Source organism: Alosa alosa, chromosome 15 (genome assembly GCF_017589495.1).
Source record: "Alosa alosa isolate M-15738 ecotype Scorff River chromosome 15, AALO_Geno_1.1, whole genome shotgun sequence".
Taxonomy (NCBI): Eukaryota; Metazoa; Chordata; class Actinopteri; order Clupeiformes; family Clupeidae; genus Alosa; species Alosa alosa.
In genome coordinates, this window is record NC_063203.1 from 21590745 (window position 1) to 21610028 (window position 19284).

The 19284-nt window shown below is 46.2% G+C and overlaps 2 protein-coding genes across 4 annotated transcripts in view; one reads left to right on the top strand and one right to left on the bottom strand.

The window, feature by feature from the left end:
* LOC125308513 (cyclin-dependent kinase-like 1) overlaps positions 1 to 9183 on the top strand; it is a 13326-nt gene extending 4143 nt beyond the window's left edge. For both annotated transcript variants that reach the window (XM_048265073.1, XM_048265072.1), the window contains exons 5-10: positions 201 to 291; positions 1482 to 1682; positions 2413 to 2495; positions 6697 to 6753; positions 6961 to 7113; positions 7875 to 9183. In XM_048265073.1, the coding sequence (XP_048121030.1) occupies positions 201 to 291; positions 1482 to 1682; positions 2413 to 2495; positions 6697 to 6753; positions 6961 to 7113; positions 7875 to 7976 (687 nt within the window). In that variant the 3' untranslated portion in view covers positions 7977 to 9183. The remainder of the gene's footprint in view (positions 1 to 200; positions 292 to 1481; positions 1683 to 2412; positions 2496 to 6696; positions 6754 to 6960; positions 7114 to 7874) is intronic.
* LOC125308511 (cytochrome P450 2G1-like) overlaps positions 1 to 19284 on the bottom strand; it is a 33138-nt gene that overhangs the window by 9806 nt on the left and 4048 nt on the right. Inside the window, exons 6-9 of one of the 2 annotated variants that reach the window (XR_007195895.1) lie at positions 19048 to 19189; positions 16541 to 16728; positions 15899 to 16040; positions 10222 to 10435 (exon numbers count right to left, since the gene is read on the bottom strand). Coding sequence is in view for 1 of the 2 variants with exons in the window: in XM_048265070.1 (XP_048121027.1) it covers positions 10254 to 10435; positions 15899 to 16040; positions 16541 to 16728; positions 19048 to 19189 (654 nt within the window). In the remaining variant the exon portion in view is untranslated. Of the gene's footprint in view, positions 1 to 10163; positions 10436 to 15898; positions 16041 to 16540; positions 16729 to 19047; positions 19190 to 19284 lie in introns of those variants that run through there. The other variant, XM_048265070.1, reaches the window with a different exon arrangement.

Here is a 19284-nt window from a genome sequence, read left to right on the forward strand (position 1 = left end):
GTTGAGTTTACTGTATCATTTAAGAGCACTGCAGTTTTGTTGACAAAATGTATTTGTTTCATTTTTGTGTACCCATTTGTGTGTGTTTAAATATGCTACTGTTGTTCTCTGTGTGTGTTTTTTTGTGTGCATTGACTTGTGTGTTCTTGTGTGTGTTGATGGTGTGTGTGTGTGTGTGTGTGCGTGCGTGCGTGTGTCAGTGCATCCACCGGGACGTGAAGCCTGAGAACATCCTGCTGACCAAGACTGGAGTCATCAAGCTGTGTGACTTCGGCTTCGCTCGCATCCTCAGTGGGTCACCTGAGCATGACACCAACCTCATCACACACACACACACACACAAAAAAACATATGTGACCTGATCTGACGAAATGAGTCACAAGTCGTACATGATAATTTTGAGATACAGACTGATTACTTCAGAAACCATGAAAATATCAGTTTTTGAATATATATCGATTTTTCTTTTTTGTCGTTATATAAAAGAAGAGGCATTCAAAATGAATTTCCTGAGGTTTCATAGTCATAGTCAAGACATGAATGTAAAGTTACACAAAATATTATTCAAATGGGCAAATCATAGCTGTACCTGCCTGTAACCTGTAACTTCAAATGCAATTTTCTCAGTTTTTCAATTGGAAAAAGTTGGCAGGAGGCCATAATTCAACAATCTTGACAACAATTCAAGATATGAATTTGACCTCTGTTCATGCATTGATACCAAAATCTCAATTTTAAATTTTGTGTCACTATGACTCATTTTGCCAGATGGGGTCACATACTGTATATATCACATATAAACACCCCCCTCCATACACACCTGACTATGACACAATCCTCATTACTAGCCCTCCACCCCGACCCCCACCCGCCACATCACACACACTACATTACCTCTGTCATCCCTTCCGTTTACACACCATTAACCTCCACGTCACCAATGACTTATTCATCACACTCTTTTACCGTTTTCTTTTCCTCTCTCATTCATTACTCAGTCTCTTTCCCTTTGTTATATCTCTCTCTCCTGTCCACATTCAGAGTAGTGTGTGCTTGTGTGTGTGTGTGTGTGTGTGTGTGTGTGTGTGTGTGTGTGTGTGTGTGTGTGTGTGTGTGTTTTGTGTGTGTGTGTGTGCTTGTTTGTGTGTGTGTGTTTGTGTATAGGATGTCACGGTCCCCAGTTCTCTGTGTATATGCCCCTCCCTCGCCCGTGCGTACGGTTTCAGTGTATTGTTACCATAAGCCTAACATGTACTCCATCCATCAACGTCGCCGTGTAATCCTCTCTGTGCAATGCACATGAGTGTCGCTGAAATGAGGCCCTTTGTTTGTGTCCAAGTGTGTGTGTGTGTGTGTGTGCAAGAATCTTCATCTGTGTGTGTGTGTGTGTGCAAGAATCTTCATCTGTCTGTCTGCCTGTGTGTGTGTGTGTGTGTGTGTGTGTGTGTGTGTGTGTGTGTGCGTGTGTGTGTGTGCACCAGCGGGGCCTGGGGATGACTACACGGACTACGTGGCAACACGCTGGTACCGCTCGCCAGAGCTGCTGGTTGGCGACACGCAGTACGGCCCGCCGGTGGACGTGTGGGCGCTGGGCTGTGTCTTCGCCGAGCTGCTCAACGGGAACCCGCTCTGGCCTGGGCGCTCCGACGTCGACCAGCTCTACCTCATCCGCCGCACGCTGGGTACAGTGGAGATCTCAACACAGTTTTACACGTGTGTGTTGGGCTTAAGCTTGAATGGAGCAATGTAGCATGTAGCAGGACTTCAGCTTGAATGGAGCAATTTAGCATGTAGCAGGACTTCAGCTTGAATGGAGCAATGTAGCATGTGTGATTGTCTTGAATGAAGGGAATGTAACATGTTGGGCCTCCTCAGCTTGAATGGGTTTGACATATTATAATCATATATATATATATATATATATATATATATATATATATATTATGGTTAAAGCTACAATCTGAGCTTCTGGTGAAAGTTTATTGATTTGTTGCTCAAGTTCTAATATCCCACCCAAATTACTCCCCTCCCCTCCATGCTCCTGTGTTGATTAGCTAGAATAGAGGATGGAAGGGGAGCACCTCCCATAGACCGTGTAGGATTCTGGCCTGAAATGGGTCTGACAAATTAGACAGAAAATAATCTTGTTTAGAAGGGCTTCTCAACCTTCAGGTTGTGTAAAGCTGTGTAAGGTAATTTCTGTAATTGTAATGTAAAGTAATGTGTCCAGTTTAAGCTATATCATTGCCTTGGTGCCATTTGTTGGAATTGGAACCGAATTGGAAGAGTTTTGCAGTTATGCACAGTTCAAGATACTAGCCAGTGTACTCGTCAGTGCCTTCATGGCCGGTGATTTTTTTCACTGAAAGTCTACAAGCAATCCTTTGACCTCTGACCTTTTTACCCCTGTAGGTGACCTGATCCCCCGTCACCAGCAGGTGTTCCGCTCCAATGTCTTCTTCAGCGGAGTCAGCATCCCAGAGCCGGATACCATGGTAACGCATGCTGCTCAACACCATAGAGCTGTATGCTTACGTGTGCATGTGTTTGTGTGTGTGTGTGTGTGTGTGTGTGTGTGTGTGTGCATGAGAGAGACAGAGAGAGAGAAAGAGAGAGAGTTTGGGCAGATCAGATGGCAGGGATTTAATTGACATTTGATGCTAACCCAAACAGTAGCTCATTTAAATGCCTTCTGTCTCAGTTTCAGCATGGAAAAGAAATGGTATAGTTTGGATGGACCACATGTCTAAAGTACAAATGTCTTTCAAGCAGAAAAGTTTCAGATTAATTAACATCTTTATTCTGTAAAGGTAGTCCATTTATGCATAGTCAAGCCTCCATTTCAGTATGAAAGATGCGACCTGTTGCCAATGGCAGCCATTAATTCTTTTCATCTTTTGGTTGCCATTATACAGTTCTCATTATGAAGAATATTGGTCCCCGAAAGGTTGGGATGACCCATTCAATTCATCATTACAATTTGTATTGTATTTTTTTTTATATATATATTTTACATATATTTTTAGGCTTTTACCTTTATTCTGATAGGACAGTGAAGAGTGACAGGAAGTAAGTATATATACTATTTCGATCCCGCGAGGGAAATTTGGTCTCTGCATTTATCCCAATCCGTGAATTAGTGAAACACTCAGCACACAGTGAACACACAAGTGAAGCACACACTAATCCCGGCGCAGTGAGCTGCCTGCATCAACAGCGGCACTCGGGGAGCAGTGAGGGGTTAGGTGCCTTGCTCAAGGGCACTTCAGCCGTTCCTACTGGTCGGGGTTCGAACCGGCAACCCTCCGGTTACAAGTCCGAAGTGCCACAGTACCCCTGTTATGTCGCTAAAATAACGACTAGTCTCAACTTTTCAATGCATAAACTCACTCGTTTATTTCTCTGAAAACGAAAACCAAACACGCTCACCTACCTGGTACGGAGCCGACCAGAATGATGACAGCTTGTTAGCTCTGTGGGGCCGACGGGCTCTGACCCAGTCTGACACTCCGATAGCAGGTCACTTAGCCTTGTGCTTCTCATCGAACCTCCGCTTCATGGAACTCTCTTGACGTCTCTTGACGTTGTCTCTTGACGTGAGACTTGACTGCTGCTGGGCATGGTCGTGGGCCCGCGGCCATTGGTGGACGAAGTCTTGACAGGGGAAGCACAAGCTCTCTTTTCAGCATGAGTGCGGCAGGGGAGACCCCTGTTGTAGAGTGGGCAGTTGCTCTGTAGTGGAGAAGGGTCTGTGACAGTGCGGCTATCAGGGAGTATCCCTCAGACATGTGAGCACGCAGTCCATTTTTCAGGGATTGGTTGAATCGTTCCACCCCCTGTTGGCTTGGGGGGTGATAGACATAGGTTCGGATATGGGTAACATCCTTGTTGGCGAGAAAGGTGGTGAACTCCAAGGACAGGAACTAAGGACCATTGTCCGTGGTAATTGCACGAGGCAAGCCTCAGCGGGAAAACAGCTGGTCGAGGAAGTTGACTACAGCAGCAGAGGTAACCGTACCCATGGGAGCCACCTCAGGCCACTTGGAATGCAGGTCGTAGACCACCACGAGGAACCTCTGATGGTGTGGCACATTGTACAGCTCACCACAGATATCAAGCTGCAAGTGGTCCCATGGTGCAGACGGCCAGTCTACTAGCTGTAGTGGAGTTGAAGTGGGTGGCCCAGTCTTCCCACTGGTGAGACACGCTGCACAGGAGCGGATAAGTCCCTCCAGGTCACGGTCCATGGCAGGCCACCACACAACATCACGGCACCTTTGTTTGGCTTTGACGATGCCGAGGTGTCCCTGATGTGCCATTTGCAAGACACACCCCTGAGGGCCACTGGGATGACAGCACAGAGGCCACGAGCAATGCAGGCCTCACCCCAGCATGACAGTTCATGCTTCACTCAATAGTATGGCTCCAGTTCTGGTGAAACGCGGGCAGGCCAACCATGTCTGATGTAGTCACGAAGCATGCTGAAGACGGGCCATCTGTGGAGGCGAAGGGGCCTGTGTCCTCCACCTGAAGTGGACATCAGGGCTGTCAGGGCCTGGTGGTCCGTCCGTAGGGTAAAAGACCGTCCATACAGGTACAAACGCTACCTCTTGCATGCCCAAATGCAGGCAAGGGCCTCCCTCTCACCCACTGAGTTTTTCTGCTCGGTGGGGCTGAGCGCCCGGGAGGCGAAGGCTATGGGCCTCTCCACGCCGTCATGGAGCTGTGACAGAACGGCGCCCAGAGCCACAGCAGACGCATCACAGGTCACGAATGTGGGGCAGTCCAGCTGGAAGTGTGCCAGAATCGGAGACGTGGTGAGGAGACGCTTCAGTTCGTCGAAACCTGCCTGGCATTCAGAAGTCCAGGTCCAGGGAGTATCCTGTCTGAGCAGCATCCTCAGCGGGGGCCGTGACGGAGGAGTACTGAGGCAGGAAACGCATGTAGTAGGCTGTCATCCCCAAGAACGAAGCCAGTTGTGAGGCTGTCGTGGGGGTGGGAACGGAACCCGACAAAATCAATGTACACTTCTCAGTGTTCAAGGTGACATGGTGGCGGCTGAGGGAGTCAAAAACCTGTTCCAGGCGGGCGTTGTGCGTGTCAACATCTGGCCCGTGTACCACAATATCGTTCAAATAGGCCACGGTACTGGGGCAGCTGGCGAGGATTGTGGACATGATCTTCTGGAAACAGCTAGGCGCTGAACTGAGCACAAAAGGCATCCTCGTATAGCGGTACAGGCCAGTATGGGTGATAAAAGCCGTCAGGTTCCGACTCTCTGGGTGCAGAGGGATTTGTAGGTAGCCCTGATGTAAGCCCAACTTAGAACCGTAGAAGTGAACCGGGAGCCGTAGAAGTGGGTTGTAAGTTCTTCTGTCGTCGGGAGAGGGTACTTGTCAGGTATCACTGCCTTGTTGACCAGGCGAAGGTCGACGCAGACTCTCAGTCCTCCTGACTTCTTCCTGGCGATGACGAGGTTGGACACCCACGGAGAGGCATCAATGGGTTCTATGATGCCATCAGCCTGGAGGCGTTGGAGCTCCTGTGTAACGCCGTCCCGCAGAGCCAGGGGAACACGTCGAAGGGGCTGGACCACAGGAGGCACGCTGTTGTCCAGGAGTGGTTTGTGTGTGAATGAGGTGAGGCACCCAAGGCCATTGAACAGTTCAGGCCGGCTTTGTTGCCAAGGGGAACCCACTTGTAGTATTCGTGTTCCGTTGTTGTCCTGTAGGATAAAACCAAGGCTGAGAAAGAGGTCAAGGCCCATGATGCGGCGTGTAATGTGGAATGGGAAGCGGTCCAGAGTTGTAGAGGTGTAACGAACTGGGAGGTAAAGTAGGCCGACAACGTCAATTTTGCTGCGGCCGAAGCCACAGAGAGTAGTGGATGGGGGCTGCAGCTGTCTGTTTGGGAAGAGTAGGTTACAGGTGTCAACATTCAGCAGTGACACCTTGGCCCCAGTGTTGAGGAGAAGAGGGACACAGCAGCCATCCAGGTATACAGGGAACCTGGAGAAGGTCCCTGGGTGGGGGCCTATGGTGCGCACTGGCACCACCGGGTCATGTGACTGTTCAGGGTAGTCAGCCGGAGCAGACCGGCACCATTTAGCAAAGTGGTTAGGTTTCTGACAGCGTCTGCATGTCTGGCCCCTAGCAGGGCAGTCCTGAGCCCCATCATCAAGTGACAGTGTTGCATCTTTGAGTAGCAACTCCTCCTGGACTCTGGGATTAGACGTTTTTTCAATGAACTGGTCTCGAATAAGTTCATCCCTCATGACGCCGAAATACAGTGCTGTGCTAAGGCTTTTAAATCGGCTACAAACTGCCTAGCAGAGGATGTTCTGTGACTTTACAAAATGTCCAGTCAAAGCCGTAATAACAGCATTGTAATGTCCAGTCAAAGCCGTAATAACAGCATTGTAAGTGTCCAGAGTACCATCGAGCGTGTTGAAAATCCTGTTCCCCTCCGCTCCCAGCAAGTGCAGTAGGATAGCACGCTTGCATCAGCATGCATCAGCCATCCTTTTCGCCAATGTTATGTTGCTTAAATAACGCCTAGTCTCAATTTTTCAAACAATCCCCGACAATTTGTATTATTCAATAGAACATTCTGTATCATTTAACGAAACATTCTGTATAATTCTGAAGAGCAGCATGTAGTCAAGGAGGCTTATGAGGCTGTTTGTTTGGTCTGTAGGAGCCACTGGAGAAGAGGTTCCAGGGAGTGTCCCCTCAGGCCCTTACTGTTATGAAGGTGAGAACCCATTGGTGTGTGTGTGTGTGTGTGTGCACAAATGAAGAGACCACTGCACATTTTTCTGATGTCATCCTACGGTTGCTGAGTGACATTCGAATGAGTTAACGGTCATATACAAACTTTATAAGAGTTTATAAGAGTTATAAAGATCAAATCACTTTCATTTAATGAGTGAGTTGTGTGTGTGTGTGTGTGTGTGGGCAGTCCTGTCTGGTGATGGATCCGTCTCTGAGATTGTCCTGCGAGGAGCTGCTGGAGCTGCCCTACTTCCAGGAGGACGGGGCCGCACCTGTTGGGCGCGACAGCGAGAGGACAGGGAGACGCCACGAGAAGGGCTCCCGCCGCCGGGGACCAGGGGTACGACACCGCTGCTTGCTGCCGCTGCCTGTCCCATAGTTCTCTGCCACAACTTTCTTTCTTTTTTTTCTTCCTTTTTTCTTTTCTTTCTTTTTTTCTTCCTTTCTTTCTTTTCTTTCTTTTTTTCTTCCTTTCTTCTTTTCTTTCTTTTTTTCTTCCTTTCTTCTTTTCTTTCTTTCTATACGTACCTCTACCTCCAAAATGCACAAATACAATTGTAAAGTTACCTTATTAGGATTACAGGTGCCTTAGGATTAACTGTCAAGTGTTGCCCAAGCTAGTATTAAAAACAACAGAGTAAACAGTATATTGTCCTTTGTATTACTCAGTGGCCTAATGTCACGTCACAGTAACTAACATAAGTATAGTATAAAGTATAAGTATATATACTCTTTTGATCCCGTGAGGGAAATTTGGTCTCTGCATTTATCCCAATCCGTGAATTAGTGAAACACACTCAGCACACAGTGAACACACACTAATCCCGGCGCAGTGAGCTGCCTGCAACAACAACAGCGGCGCTCGGGGAGCGGTGCCTTGCTCAAGGGCACTTCAGCCGTGCCTACTGGTCGGGGTTCGAACCAGCAACCCTCCGGTAACAAGTCCGAAGCGCTAACCAGTAGGCGACGGCTGCCCTAAAGTAGCAGTGAACATCTCCTTCAGCAAATTTCATAGTAGTGAACTTCTTCAGCAAATTTCTTTTTTCCTCTCTCGTTTTCTCTATTTTCACCTCTCTCTCTCTCTCTCTCTCTCTCTCTCAGCCCCAGTACCTGCCGCAGCTTGCTGGGAGTAACGTCTCGCCAGCACCCGAGCACAAGAAACAGGTCAAACCCAAATACGACCACCACCTACCCAACATCTAAACACAAGATGAAACAAGAGAGAGAGACAGAGAGAGAGAGAGAAAGGGATGAGAGAAGGATACTGTAAGAGACATTCTATGCTGTACAGCCTCGAGGAGAGAAAGTGAGGAGAGGAGTGTACATTTCAGTGGTTGGATGCGTGCGTTGGTGCTGTGAGTGCACTTAGCTACTGACGTACAGGAGGATGCAACCATGGCCTTAAGTGGGGGCTTGTGTTGCATTACAGAGAGTTTACTGCTACACTAACATTAACAAGGCTGTAGTGTACGTAGAGGACCACTGTCCTTGCTGACAGGAAAATGGAAATAACATGAATGCAATAACTCACAATGTAGAAAATAACACATACCATAATAAAGAAAATAACATACAGTAGAAGGGTTTTTATCAGCCAACAACTATGCCAGTCCTAAAGACAAATGGCACATCTTGTCTGTGTGTATTAGATATGTGTTATTACTGAATAAGTAGTTCAGGGTGCTTTGGTTCGATTTTCTGACTGAATTTGATGTGTTTTGGTACCCTTTGCAACTAGTGTATGTGTTTGTATGATGTTGCAGTTTAAGACTTAGAACAGCATTTTGGTTCTATTCATGACTAGATGAACTGTGCAGAGCATTGTTGTACCACTTGTGACAGGCTAATTGTGTGTTTGGTAGTTCAATTCTGCTGTATTTTTCAGTGGGTCTCATTATCAGAGTAAAATTATACAGTACGGTTGCAGGTGGTCCACCAAGCTCTGTGCCTACTGTAAGGGGGTAGCATGACACAAAGGATAAATTAGTGGGCAGTGGGCACCGGCATCTAATATGTATGAGGAGACAGACATTTATTATTAACAAAAGCAAAATGCACTTTCACTGAACAAAGCAAAAAGACAACTATTTTTTTGAAGAAATTTTTTTTTGAAGTTTGTTTTTTTTTGTAAAAAAATGGATTGGTCCAGGATTACAATGTAGTCACATCACATTCATAAAATAAAAGCTGACTTCATGCAAGATTGTCTTTTTGTTACAGGTTAACAGCTCATTATTTTGTTCCCTGCATGTAACATACTATCACTTTAGTGGAGAGTCATAAAGTTACAATGACTTCAGCTGTCACAGGTGGGACGGTAGACTGCATTAGAGTGACTGATGTTACGATCAAAGACCTTCTTGAAAGTATGGCGATACCGCAGGGTCCTTCTGACACTTGACATGACTGCTCCTTGCCCTCCACTATCACGTTGCAGACCTGAGACCTGCACATATATTACTGAGCGGCGGAGGCACACAATGGGCCTTTCATTCCATTGGCGCACAGCGCCATGTGGTATTGCCTTCAGCGATCTCGGAAACAGACACCAAAGTTAAGGTAATAGATATGCTTAAGGTATGAGCAATCAATAGAGGGAATGTTTCTGTAGTCAAGGAAACTCTCGTGAACAAATATACATAATCTTGAGATGTCACACCTCCACCTAAGTAACCCATAAAGGTGCAGTGAATGTTTTTTGAGGACAGAAATGAAAATCATTATTCCCAGTTAGCCTATAGATAGCATGGCTAAAAGGAAGTTATAGGCTAACGAGAATAACCCAATTCCAATAAATTATACTATACTGGGTTAACTGTATCAAACTGGGGTATTGCACGCACAGAGAAGAAAAGGGTATACTATGTACCCTCTCATTTAAATGGCAAATAAGCTATTTTCCCAGAAAGTTGGGTGTTAATCCTTTAATTTACATTTATTGATTAAGCAGACACTTTAATCCAAAGTGACTTTTTAGGCTTCTGCATGCTATCCCAGCTCACTACACTACCACTATTCCTTTCAATATTACTGTAAGGCGTCTGCATGTGTGCACTTTTCAGGTTTCAAGGTACACTATTCAGGTTTTTTAGCTTAATATGCTAGTTTTTTAGCTTAATTTACCTTCATTTAACAGCTTCAGAGTCATTGGAATGGTTATATGACTTTTTTGGGGTTGAATGGTGGCCGTCTCGCTTCCCCCTAGCGCCTGTGAGCGGAAAAACCACCCTTGCAACTGTGGGCCGGCGGGCCGATGGCCTCAGTGTCAGGAAGTATAACGAGTGTAACAAATTGCTTTACTGCATTCAAATACACATACACGCCAGGCACCGGCTAGAAAAAGGTAGCAATGGAGTTTCTCAGACATTTGTCATGACAGAGCCAGCAAAAAGAAGCAAAAACCAAGAAAACAGTAAGGAAATTGCCAATACTGCATACCGTAGTTTACCTTTAAGTACTGGCATGCAGTACCAATGTCAATCAGCGGGGGGTGACAACGAGCTGATACTGAGCAGGGACTTTGACAAAGCTGCTGAACTCGGGCTTTATGTCCAGACTGGACGGTCCTCCAGGGGTGCTGAGGTGGAAATGCTGCACTATGGACACCAGGAAGAGCAGAAGCTCCATCCGCGCTAGTGACTCTCCCACACACGCCCGCTTACCTGGGAAACAAACAGAGCTGTGTTGGAACAAGGCTTGGCAAGGTTTCACCCACATATTCACTTAAAGGAGAAATCCAGCAATTTTTCACATAGATCTCCATGTCACAAGGTCACCGAGTACTATTGGTGGTAGGGTACGAATAAAAACTAAAACAATCGGTTTTACCTAGCTTGAGTTGCTGCAGCCAACTGTTGGAGCTTCTAGGCAGCTACTAAGGTTGCCAACTGTCCCGAATTGTGCGGGACATCCCGTATTTTGGGTGATTTTGATTTGTCCCGTTAGGGACAGCTCCATTCCCGATTTTCAATCACAGCTCATCGGCCTTGTTAACTTGTCAATAGTAGGCTATTGTAAACACACCTGGAACAAAGTGTCCAGTGCCGCCGCTACCACGCACATCTCACACTGTGCGAACGGCACCAAGGGACAGATGGGGCACCACAATTTAGCCAGAGAAGCTTTACTGCAAACTGCTTTTCACTCTTCTTAGAGAGCGATTACAATGTCAAAATGCAGCAACAGCATCTTACATAAGGATGATACTTTTTGGGTCCTCTCAGTCTCCATATGCAGATCTAACTTGAACATTATGCTAGGCCTACTCGTTTTAATTGGGAACGAGAGGGAGAGAGGGTGGAAGTTTCCAGCTGGCTTGTCATTGTTGGTAATTGATTTCACCTTTTTAATATAAGAAACTTTTAAAAGGAAATCATGAGAACAACAAAAACAATGCAATGAATTGCGGAATTATTCGGTTCACACTATGCTACTGACCATTTATAAAATGTGAGGGCACTTTGACATAGGCTGCACGCACTGTGATTTGGACTGTGATAGAATATGAAGAGTGGTCTTTGAGTGTAATGGAATTGGTGAGTCTTGAAGTCTTCAATAATTTGTTTCCGTTTAAATAAAAACTAAGCATTGACATGAAGCACATGATAGGCTATGCCAACACTTTCCACTCAGATAGCTAGGTGGCTACCAGGTTCATAATTCACTTTTAATTGCAAACAGAAAATATCTAGCTAGCATCATTACATGCTTCTATTTTCACAGGAATGATGGTTGTTTATACCAACTTAATATACTTATCTTGGTGCTATAGGCCTAAATGTGGCACAAACAATGTTAGAGTTTGTGGAATAGCCATAGGCTATATTTGAATGGAGCTGGCAAAATATTGAATATTATATTGAATATTGAATACCGTGTAGACAATGCTCTTAAAGTGGCAGCGTACCATTTGTAAATCAGTTAAACAGCATCAAATTGGTACTATTTCTTAAGAAATTTATAAAATAAAAACAAAATAACTTTTCATTATTAGCATTTGAATTTCATATGTATCTTTTTTTTTGGGGGGGCGTTGTCCCGCATTTGAAGTGAAGTGTCCCTCATTTGGGGTTGAGGAAGTTGGCAACCCTAGCAGCTACGGTGCTACACTCTGGGGGCATGTTTACAAGCCCCCATGTTCATGCCCCCAGAGTGTAGGGTTGTAGCTGCTTGGCTGCTTTAGCTGGTGGTTGCAGCAACTCGAGCTACATAGGTAAAACCGATTGTTTTCTTCGTACCGACAGTACTCGCTGACCTTGAGAAATCAAGGAGATCAAGTGAAAAATCGCCGTATTTTTTCTTTTTGAGTCAAAGCACTGACACTCATTATTGAAAGGACATGATTGAAACCAACCAATTGTGGTTGTATGTGACGTAAACACCAAAGGCCCTACAATTATTACCCTTTAGTTGCTGTCCTTTCTGTCTGTGTTCATGGCAATCTCACTGTCTTATCACACATACATTTCATGTTTAACTTCTATCTAAACTAGTTAGTTAGTTTATTTGTCCTTACATAGGAAATTTGTTTTCACATACCATACAAGCCTCACAGACATGAAATACATAGATACACACAGTCACGGTTCTTCACCCACCACCCACCACCCTGCCACCACATACCCCACCCACATACAGTAGATGTTAACAGCACATATACAGCTGTCACCGCTGTGATCTGTTGTTTAGTGCTGATATTGCAGAGGGCACAAAGCTTTTCCCGAAGCGTACTCGCTTCCACCCCATAGCCCTGTATCTGCGTTTTGATGGAAGCAGAATGAAGAAGGGATTGAGGGGGTGGGTGGGGTCATGAGCGATGGTCCGTGCTCTGTTCTTGGTGAGTGTGCTGTTGAGGTCTGATAAATTAGGGGTGGGGAGGCCAATTGCTTGCGGTATGAGTGATGCGTGTGAGTCTGTTTCTGTTGGCAGCAGTTAGCATGTTGAAAAAGCAGGGAAGGCAGTAGAGGAGTATGGGCTGGACTATGCTTTTGTACAGGAGGAGTGTCACGCATGAACTATTTTGGCCACTAGATGTCGCCAAAAACTTCTGTTCTGTCCCTAGCTAGTCACTTGTTACCCAATCCTCTTGTTATCCAATTGACCTGTGTTCCTCATTGTCTCTGGTCACATGTCTCATTTCCTCATTGTGTCAGTGTATTTAAACCCTGCTCTTTGTCTGTGTCTTTGTTAAGTCTTCGTGATTACCCTGTGTGTCTCAAGCTCTAAGCCTTTGTGGAAATTTGTGGAAGTTTTTGCCCTGTGGATTCTTTACCTCTGTGTTGACCCGGACTGTTTAAGGTATCTCCTTTGGATTCTCCTATTGGATTTGTTTGCCTTTCCTCCCTCGGACTGAACCCTGTTATCTGAACCCTGGCTTGGCTCTTGGACTTTGATTTTCTGGATTACGCCTTGGATTGATGTTTTTGGATTTAACTTTTTGGACTGTTTTTGACTTTTTTTTGGATCTTCTGAGCTTTTGTGTCTAAAACCTGAAATAAACTCAGTTAATCTTACTTTGTCTGCTCTGCACTTGAGTCATTAGTCTCAGTGGCCTAGTGGGTTAAAAGTCAGTTTGCCACTCCGATGGCCCGGGTTCTAGACCCGACCGTGACAGGGGGCAACAGAAAGTGATCTGAGCTTACAGATGGCATAGAGTCTCTGTTGACTGCGTTTTTGTATGTCAGTGGTGTGTTGCTCAAAGCTGAGTTTATTGTCCAGGGTGAGTCCAAGGTATTTGAAACAGTCCACTATTTCTACGGTGTCGTTGTTGATGCAGGTGGGGTTGTCGATTGTGTCAGATGGTGTTCTGGTGTTGGTTATTACAAGTTCCTTGGTTTTACTGATGTTAAGCTGAAGGTAGTTGTCAGTGCACCATTGTGTGAGGTGGGAAATGGAGTCTTGGTATGCAGATATTACATTACATTACATTACATTTGGCTGACGCTTTTTTAGCCAAAGCAACTTACAACATAGTACGAGTACAGTAAGAATAAGTGCATCAGTGAGTGCTGTTTTTAACAGTTACGTGTCAGTTTAAGACGGCTGGTGAGTGCTAGGATCAGCAAGACTTGTTGTAAGTGGTGCTATGAGAGGAGATGTTCTCTAAAGAGCTGGGTCTTCAGGAGTTTTTTGAAAATGGAGAGGGATGTCCCTGCCCTTGTAGGAACTGGCAGTGTGTTCCACCAACAAGGAACAACAGATGAGAAAAGTTTGGATTGGCCTGAGCGTACCGGTGGTAGAGCTAGCCATCGTTTGTCTGAGGAGCGCAGCGGTCTGGAGGTAGCGTATGTCTGTATGAGGGCATTCAAGTAGGTGGGAGCAGAACCGGAGACTACTTTGTAAGCAAGGGTTAAAGCCTTGAATTTGATGCGGGCCACCATAGGTAGCCAGTGAAGCTGGATGAGCAGCGGGGTAACATTTGCCCTTTTGGGTTGGTTGTAGACCAGGCGCGCCGCCACGTTCTGGATCATCTGAAGGGGTTTCACTGCGCAGGCTGGGAGACCTGTCAGGAGGACGTTGCAGTAGTTGAGTCGTGAGATGACTATTGCCTGAACCAGAAGTTGGGTAGCATCTTGAGTCAAGTAAGTCCTGATTCTCCGTACTGTATGTTGTAGAGTGCGAAACGGCATGACCGGGCGACTGAGGCAACATGATCTGAGAAGTTTAGTTGGTTGTCGAGAACAACACCTAGATTTCTTGCAGTTCTGGTAGGTGACAGGCAGGGAGTCAAATTTGATGTTGATGTCGTGGTGTATGGTAGGTTTAGCTGGGAGGACCAGCAGTTCAGTCTTTGAGAGGTTCAGCTGGAGGTGGTGTGCCTTCATCCATGTAGCTATGTCTGAGAGGCAATCCGAGATCCGTGCTGAAACCAAGGGGTCATCAGGTAGAAAGGACAGATAGAGCTGTGTCATCTGCATAGCAGTGGTATGAGAAGCCATGCGAACGGATAATCTGTCCCAAGGAGGTGGTGTAGATAGCAAAGAGAAGGGGGCCTAGCACTGAGCCCTGGGGGACCCCTGTGGTGAGATGGTGAGGTGCAGACAGCTGACCAAGCCATGATACGTTAAACGAGCCTGTGAGGTAGGATTCAAACCAGGAGAGAGCAGAACTGGAGATTCCCATGTTAGCGAGTATAGAGAGAAGGATGCGGTGATTAACCATGTCAAAGGCAGTCGATAAGTCAAGCAGAATGAGTACTGATGACCGAGCGGTCGCCCTGGCTTCTTTTAAGGCTTCTGTTACAGACAGCAGAGCCGTTTCGGTAGAGTGAACCCAGACTGATTTGGATCCAGAAGGTTGTTCTGTGAAAGGAAGTCAGAGACCTGTTTGGAGACTGCTCGTTCAATGACTTTGGATAGGAAAGGCAGGTGTGAGACAGGGCGGTAGTTCTCGACTTGAGCAGGGTTGAGAGAAGCTTTCTTAAGTAACGGTGTTACCCGGGCCATTTTGAATGCTGTTGGAAATGTGCCGGAGGTTAGCGAGGCATTGATCACATGTGTGATAGCTGGTGCGATGGTTGGGCTGATGGACTGAGGTAGGCTCGTAGGTATAGGGTCCAGCGAGCATGTGGTAGGATGGCTGCATATCAGGAGTCTAGAAACTTCACTCTCGGAGAGAGGCGTGAATGCTGCAAAAGATGTTCCAGCAGTCCCTAGAGGTTGTAGGAGTGCGGTATCTGAGTCAGATGCGTTGAGTGGGCATGTAGAGAATTGACTGCTGATTGCCGCCACTTTGTTTGTAAAAAATGAGGCGAAGGTATCCGCATTAAGGCTGGATGGAGGAGGAGGCAGCTGAGGGTTGAGTAGCGATTTGAAGGTTGAGTTATGGAGTTATTGTCATTGAGAAGTGCAAGTACAGCAGTGTCATCAGAGTATTTGAAGTATGTGGTGATGGGTGTGGGACTGACACAGTCATTGGTGTAGAGACGCAGTCATTGGTGTAAACTCACCTCAGATTTCACATTTAAGTTAAATAAAACAGCCAGAGGCTACTTTGAAGTACATTTTAGCATATTTAGAGATGTAATAAAGATCATTTTGATCACACAGCAAACAACAAATGTCACAATTTGTGAGTCTTAACAGTAGCAGAAGATGTTTTTAGGGTTGCATAGTTGCCCTTCCTACCTGCAGAGAAGGGAAGGAAGGCTGGGTTCTTCTTGAAGTTGCCATTTTGGTCCAGGAAGTGCTCTGGGTTAAAGGCCCAGGCGTCCTCCCAATAATCCTCGTCCCGGAGCACAGAGTGTAGCATGGGAATGATTACTGTGTCCTACAAGGGGTGGGTCAGAGGTCATGAACCATGATTCAGGGAGGAAACCCTAAGAGTTCTGAATTTTTCAATGGCATAATAGACCTATGAAAGTGATTGATTTTGTTATACCGTAATTTCCCTGCTATTAACAGGTTTATACAATGATTTAGCTAAATTTCATCTATGATTTTAATAAATAGGAGCGGGCTAAATATTGGAGTTACTTTTCTTCATCCTTCCCTCTCTCCGATTAAAGGACTGATTAAAGCACACATTGGGCTACTGGGCACTGCAGCTAATACATGGGTGGAGAATTCTATCTTTAATTGGCAAAAAACACTGCCATGCGGCAGATACGCAATGTGGCTAATATGCGGGGAAGTACTGTGTCAGGAGTCCAAGGTCCAATACCCATACAATGATTAAAACTTGATGATATAATTATATAACATTCTAATGATAATGACACCATAATGCAGAGTGAAAAAAAAAAAGTACCAAAAAAGCTATCCACCCACCTTAGGAATGATGTAGTCTCTGAATGAGATGGTCTTGGTGGCATAGTGGGGGACACTGAGGGGTGCAAAGTCCATGCAGCGCTGAACTTCATGAATGACAGCATCAGTAAAGGGGAGGGACTTCCTCTCTTCCATTCGTGGGACGCCTTGTTGGCCGAGCAACCCGTCAATCTCCTTCTGCATGTGCTCTGCAAAAATGACATTGATTTGACTGTTCAGTGGTCAGCAGTAGTAGTTCAGTAGCTATCGAAACATTGAACTCTGACTGTGCACATGTAAGTCCATTTGGATGCATGTTTAACGGTAGCCAGCGGGAAGTACTTAGTTGTGATTAAATCTCCCTCCCGATAAAATCTCAGTCAACACTATGCAGGTTACGCATGTTACGCATCAATGTCAATCGCTACTCAACCCTCACGGACTACAAGCCCGCGCCACAGAGCTGTGAGGGCAACATCCCTCTGCTCAACAACCTGAACCGCTTCTTTGCTCGCTTTGAAGCAGCCCCTGTGCCTCTCTGCCGACAGCGTGAAGAGGACACTTGCTGCTATCAACACCCGTAAGGCAACAGGTCCAGACAACATCCCAGGTCGTGCGCTGAAGGACTTTGCAGGGGAGCTTAAGGATGTCTTCACAGACATCTTTAACACTTCCCTGAACCAAGCCATCGTCCCATCATGTTTCAAAGCTGCCACCATCATACCTGTGCCGAAGAAAACTGGTCCATCCTGCTTCAATGACTACCGCCCTGTGGCACTGACACCCATCATCATGAAGTGCTTTGAGCGGCTTGTCATGTCACATAGCAAATCCATTCCCCCCCCCCCCACCCTGGACCCCTTCCAGTTTGCATACCGAGCCAAGCGGTCTACAGAGGATGCAATCTGCTCTGCCCTCCACCCAGCCCTCACCCACCTGGAAAAAAAGAGACTCATATGTGAGATTGCTGTTTATAGACTTCAGTTCTGCATTCAACACCATAATACCACAACAACTCATCTGCAAACTTGACAAACTGGGACTCAGTACCTACCTCTGCAACTGGCTACTGGACTTCCTCTGTCAGAGGCCTCAAGTAGTAATGCGATGTTGGCAACAATACCTCAAGCAGCATCACACTGAGCACAGGGGCCCCCAAGGCTGTGTGCTCAGTCCGCTGCTCTTCACCCTGCTGACGATGACTGCACTGCAACCTACAGCAACAATCACATAGTGAAATTTGCTGACGACACAACTTCTCTGGTGGGTCTCATCACCAAGGGCTTAACGAGACTCAATACAGGTTGGAGGTCGACCATCTGACCACGTGGTGCAGGGACAACAACCTCCTGCTGAACGCCAGCAAGACCAAAGAGATTGTTGTTGACTTCCCGGAGAGGTCACACCCAACACCTGCCACTGACCATCGACGGTGCTGTGGTGGAGAGAGCGAGCAGCACCAAATTCCTGGGGTGCACATCAGTGAAGACCTCTCCTGACCACCAACACTGCATCACTGGCTAAGAGAGCTCAGCCGCCTGTACTTCCCCGCGGAAACTCAGGCGAGCAAGTGCTCCACCAGCCATCATGACCACATTCTACCGAGGCACCATTGAGAGCATCCTCTCCAGCTGTATCGCTGTGTGGGCTGAAGCTGCACTGAATACAACAGGAAAGCCCTGCAGCGCATAGTGAATACAGCTGGAAGGATTATTGGTGCTTCACCCCTCCCTGAAGGACATTTACACCACCCACCACACCCATAATTTACTCAAAATTGTGAGTGATGCAAGTCACCCCGCCACAATCTGTTTGATCTACTGCCCTCTGGGAAGAGGTACAGAAGCCTGCGCCCCGCACTACCAGACTCACCAACAGCTTCATACACCAAGCTGTAAGGATGCTGAACTCTCCCTCCCTCCTCTCCACCCTCAGCTACATAACATCCTGGACATTGGACCCACAATGTGGCCTGCACTACTCCACTTGCACACTTGCACACTTGTACACTTTACAACTTGTTGTTGTTGTCCTGAAAACACAACACTTCTGCTGCTCTTACATAACTTGCACCACTATGCCACTTTCTTTTCTTACTTAGGTCAAACAGAACTACCCAAGCCTTTATTGGCCTGACTTTGCACTAGTATTTTATTGACTGTCTATGCACAATTTCAACCAAATTTTGCTGCTCTTATTTTTTCATTATTATATGTGCCCTCTTATTTACTTATTTACTTACTTTTTTGTTTACTTGAATGTTATGTTTGTCTGTGGACTTAAATTGGTAAAATATGTCTTGTCTTCACCGTGGGATAGTGAGAAACGTAATTTCGATCTCTTTGTATGTCTGGAACATGTGAAGAAATTGACAATAAAGCTGACTTTGACTTTGACTTTGATGTACTGTAGACCTGTGTGTGTGTGTGTGTGTGTGTGTGTGTGTGTGTGTGTGTGTAATGTAACATGTGTGTGTGTGTGTGTCTGTGTGTGTTTAAATGTAAGTGTAAAAAAGTGCATAGTCCCACCTTGAATATCTGGGTACTTGATAAGCAACATGAGGCCGTATCGGATGGTGTTGCTGGTGGACTCGGTACCAGCCATGAAGAGATTCAGGGCGGTAGCTACCATGTTATCATAGATGAACTCAGATTCAGGCAGGTCCTTCTCCTAACAGCAGGCAAATGTATTGATGTATGTATGAAAATATATCCATGCTTCTTTAGCCCATGTAGGCTTGGCATAGGGGCAAATAGACCACATTT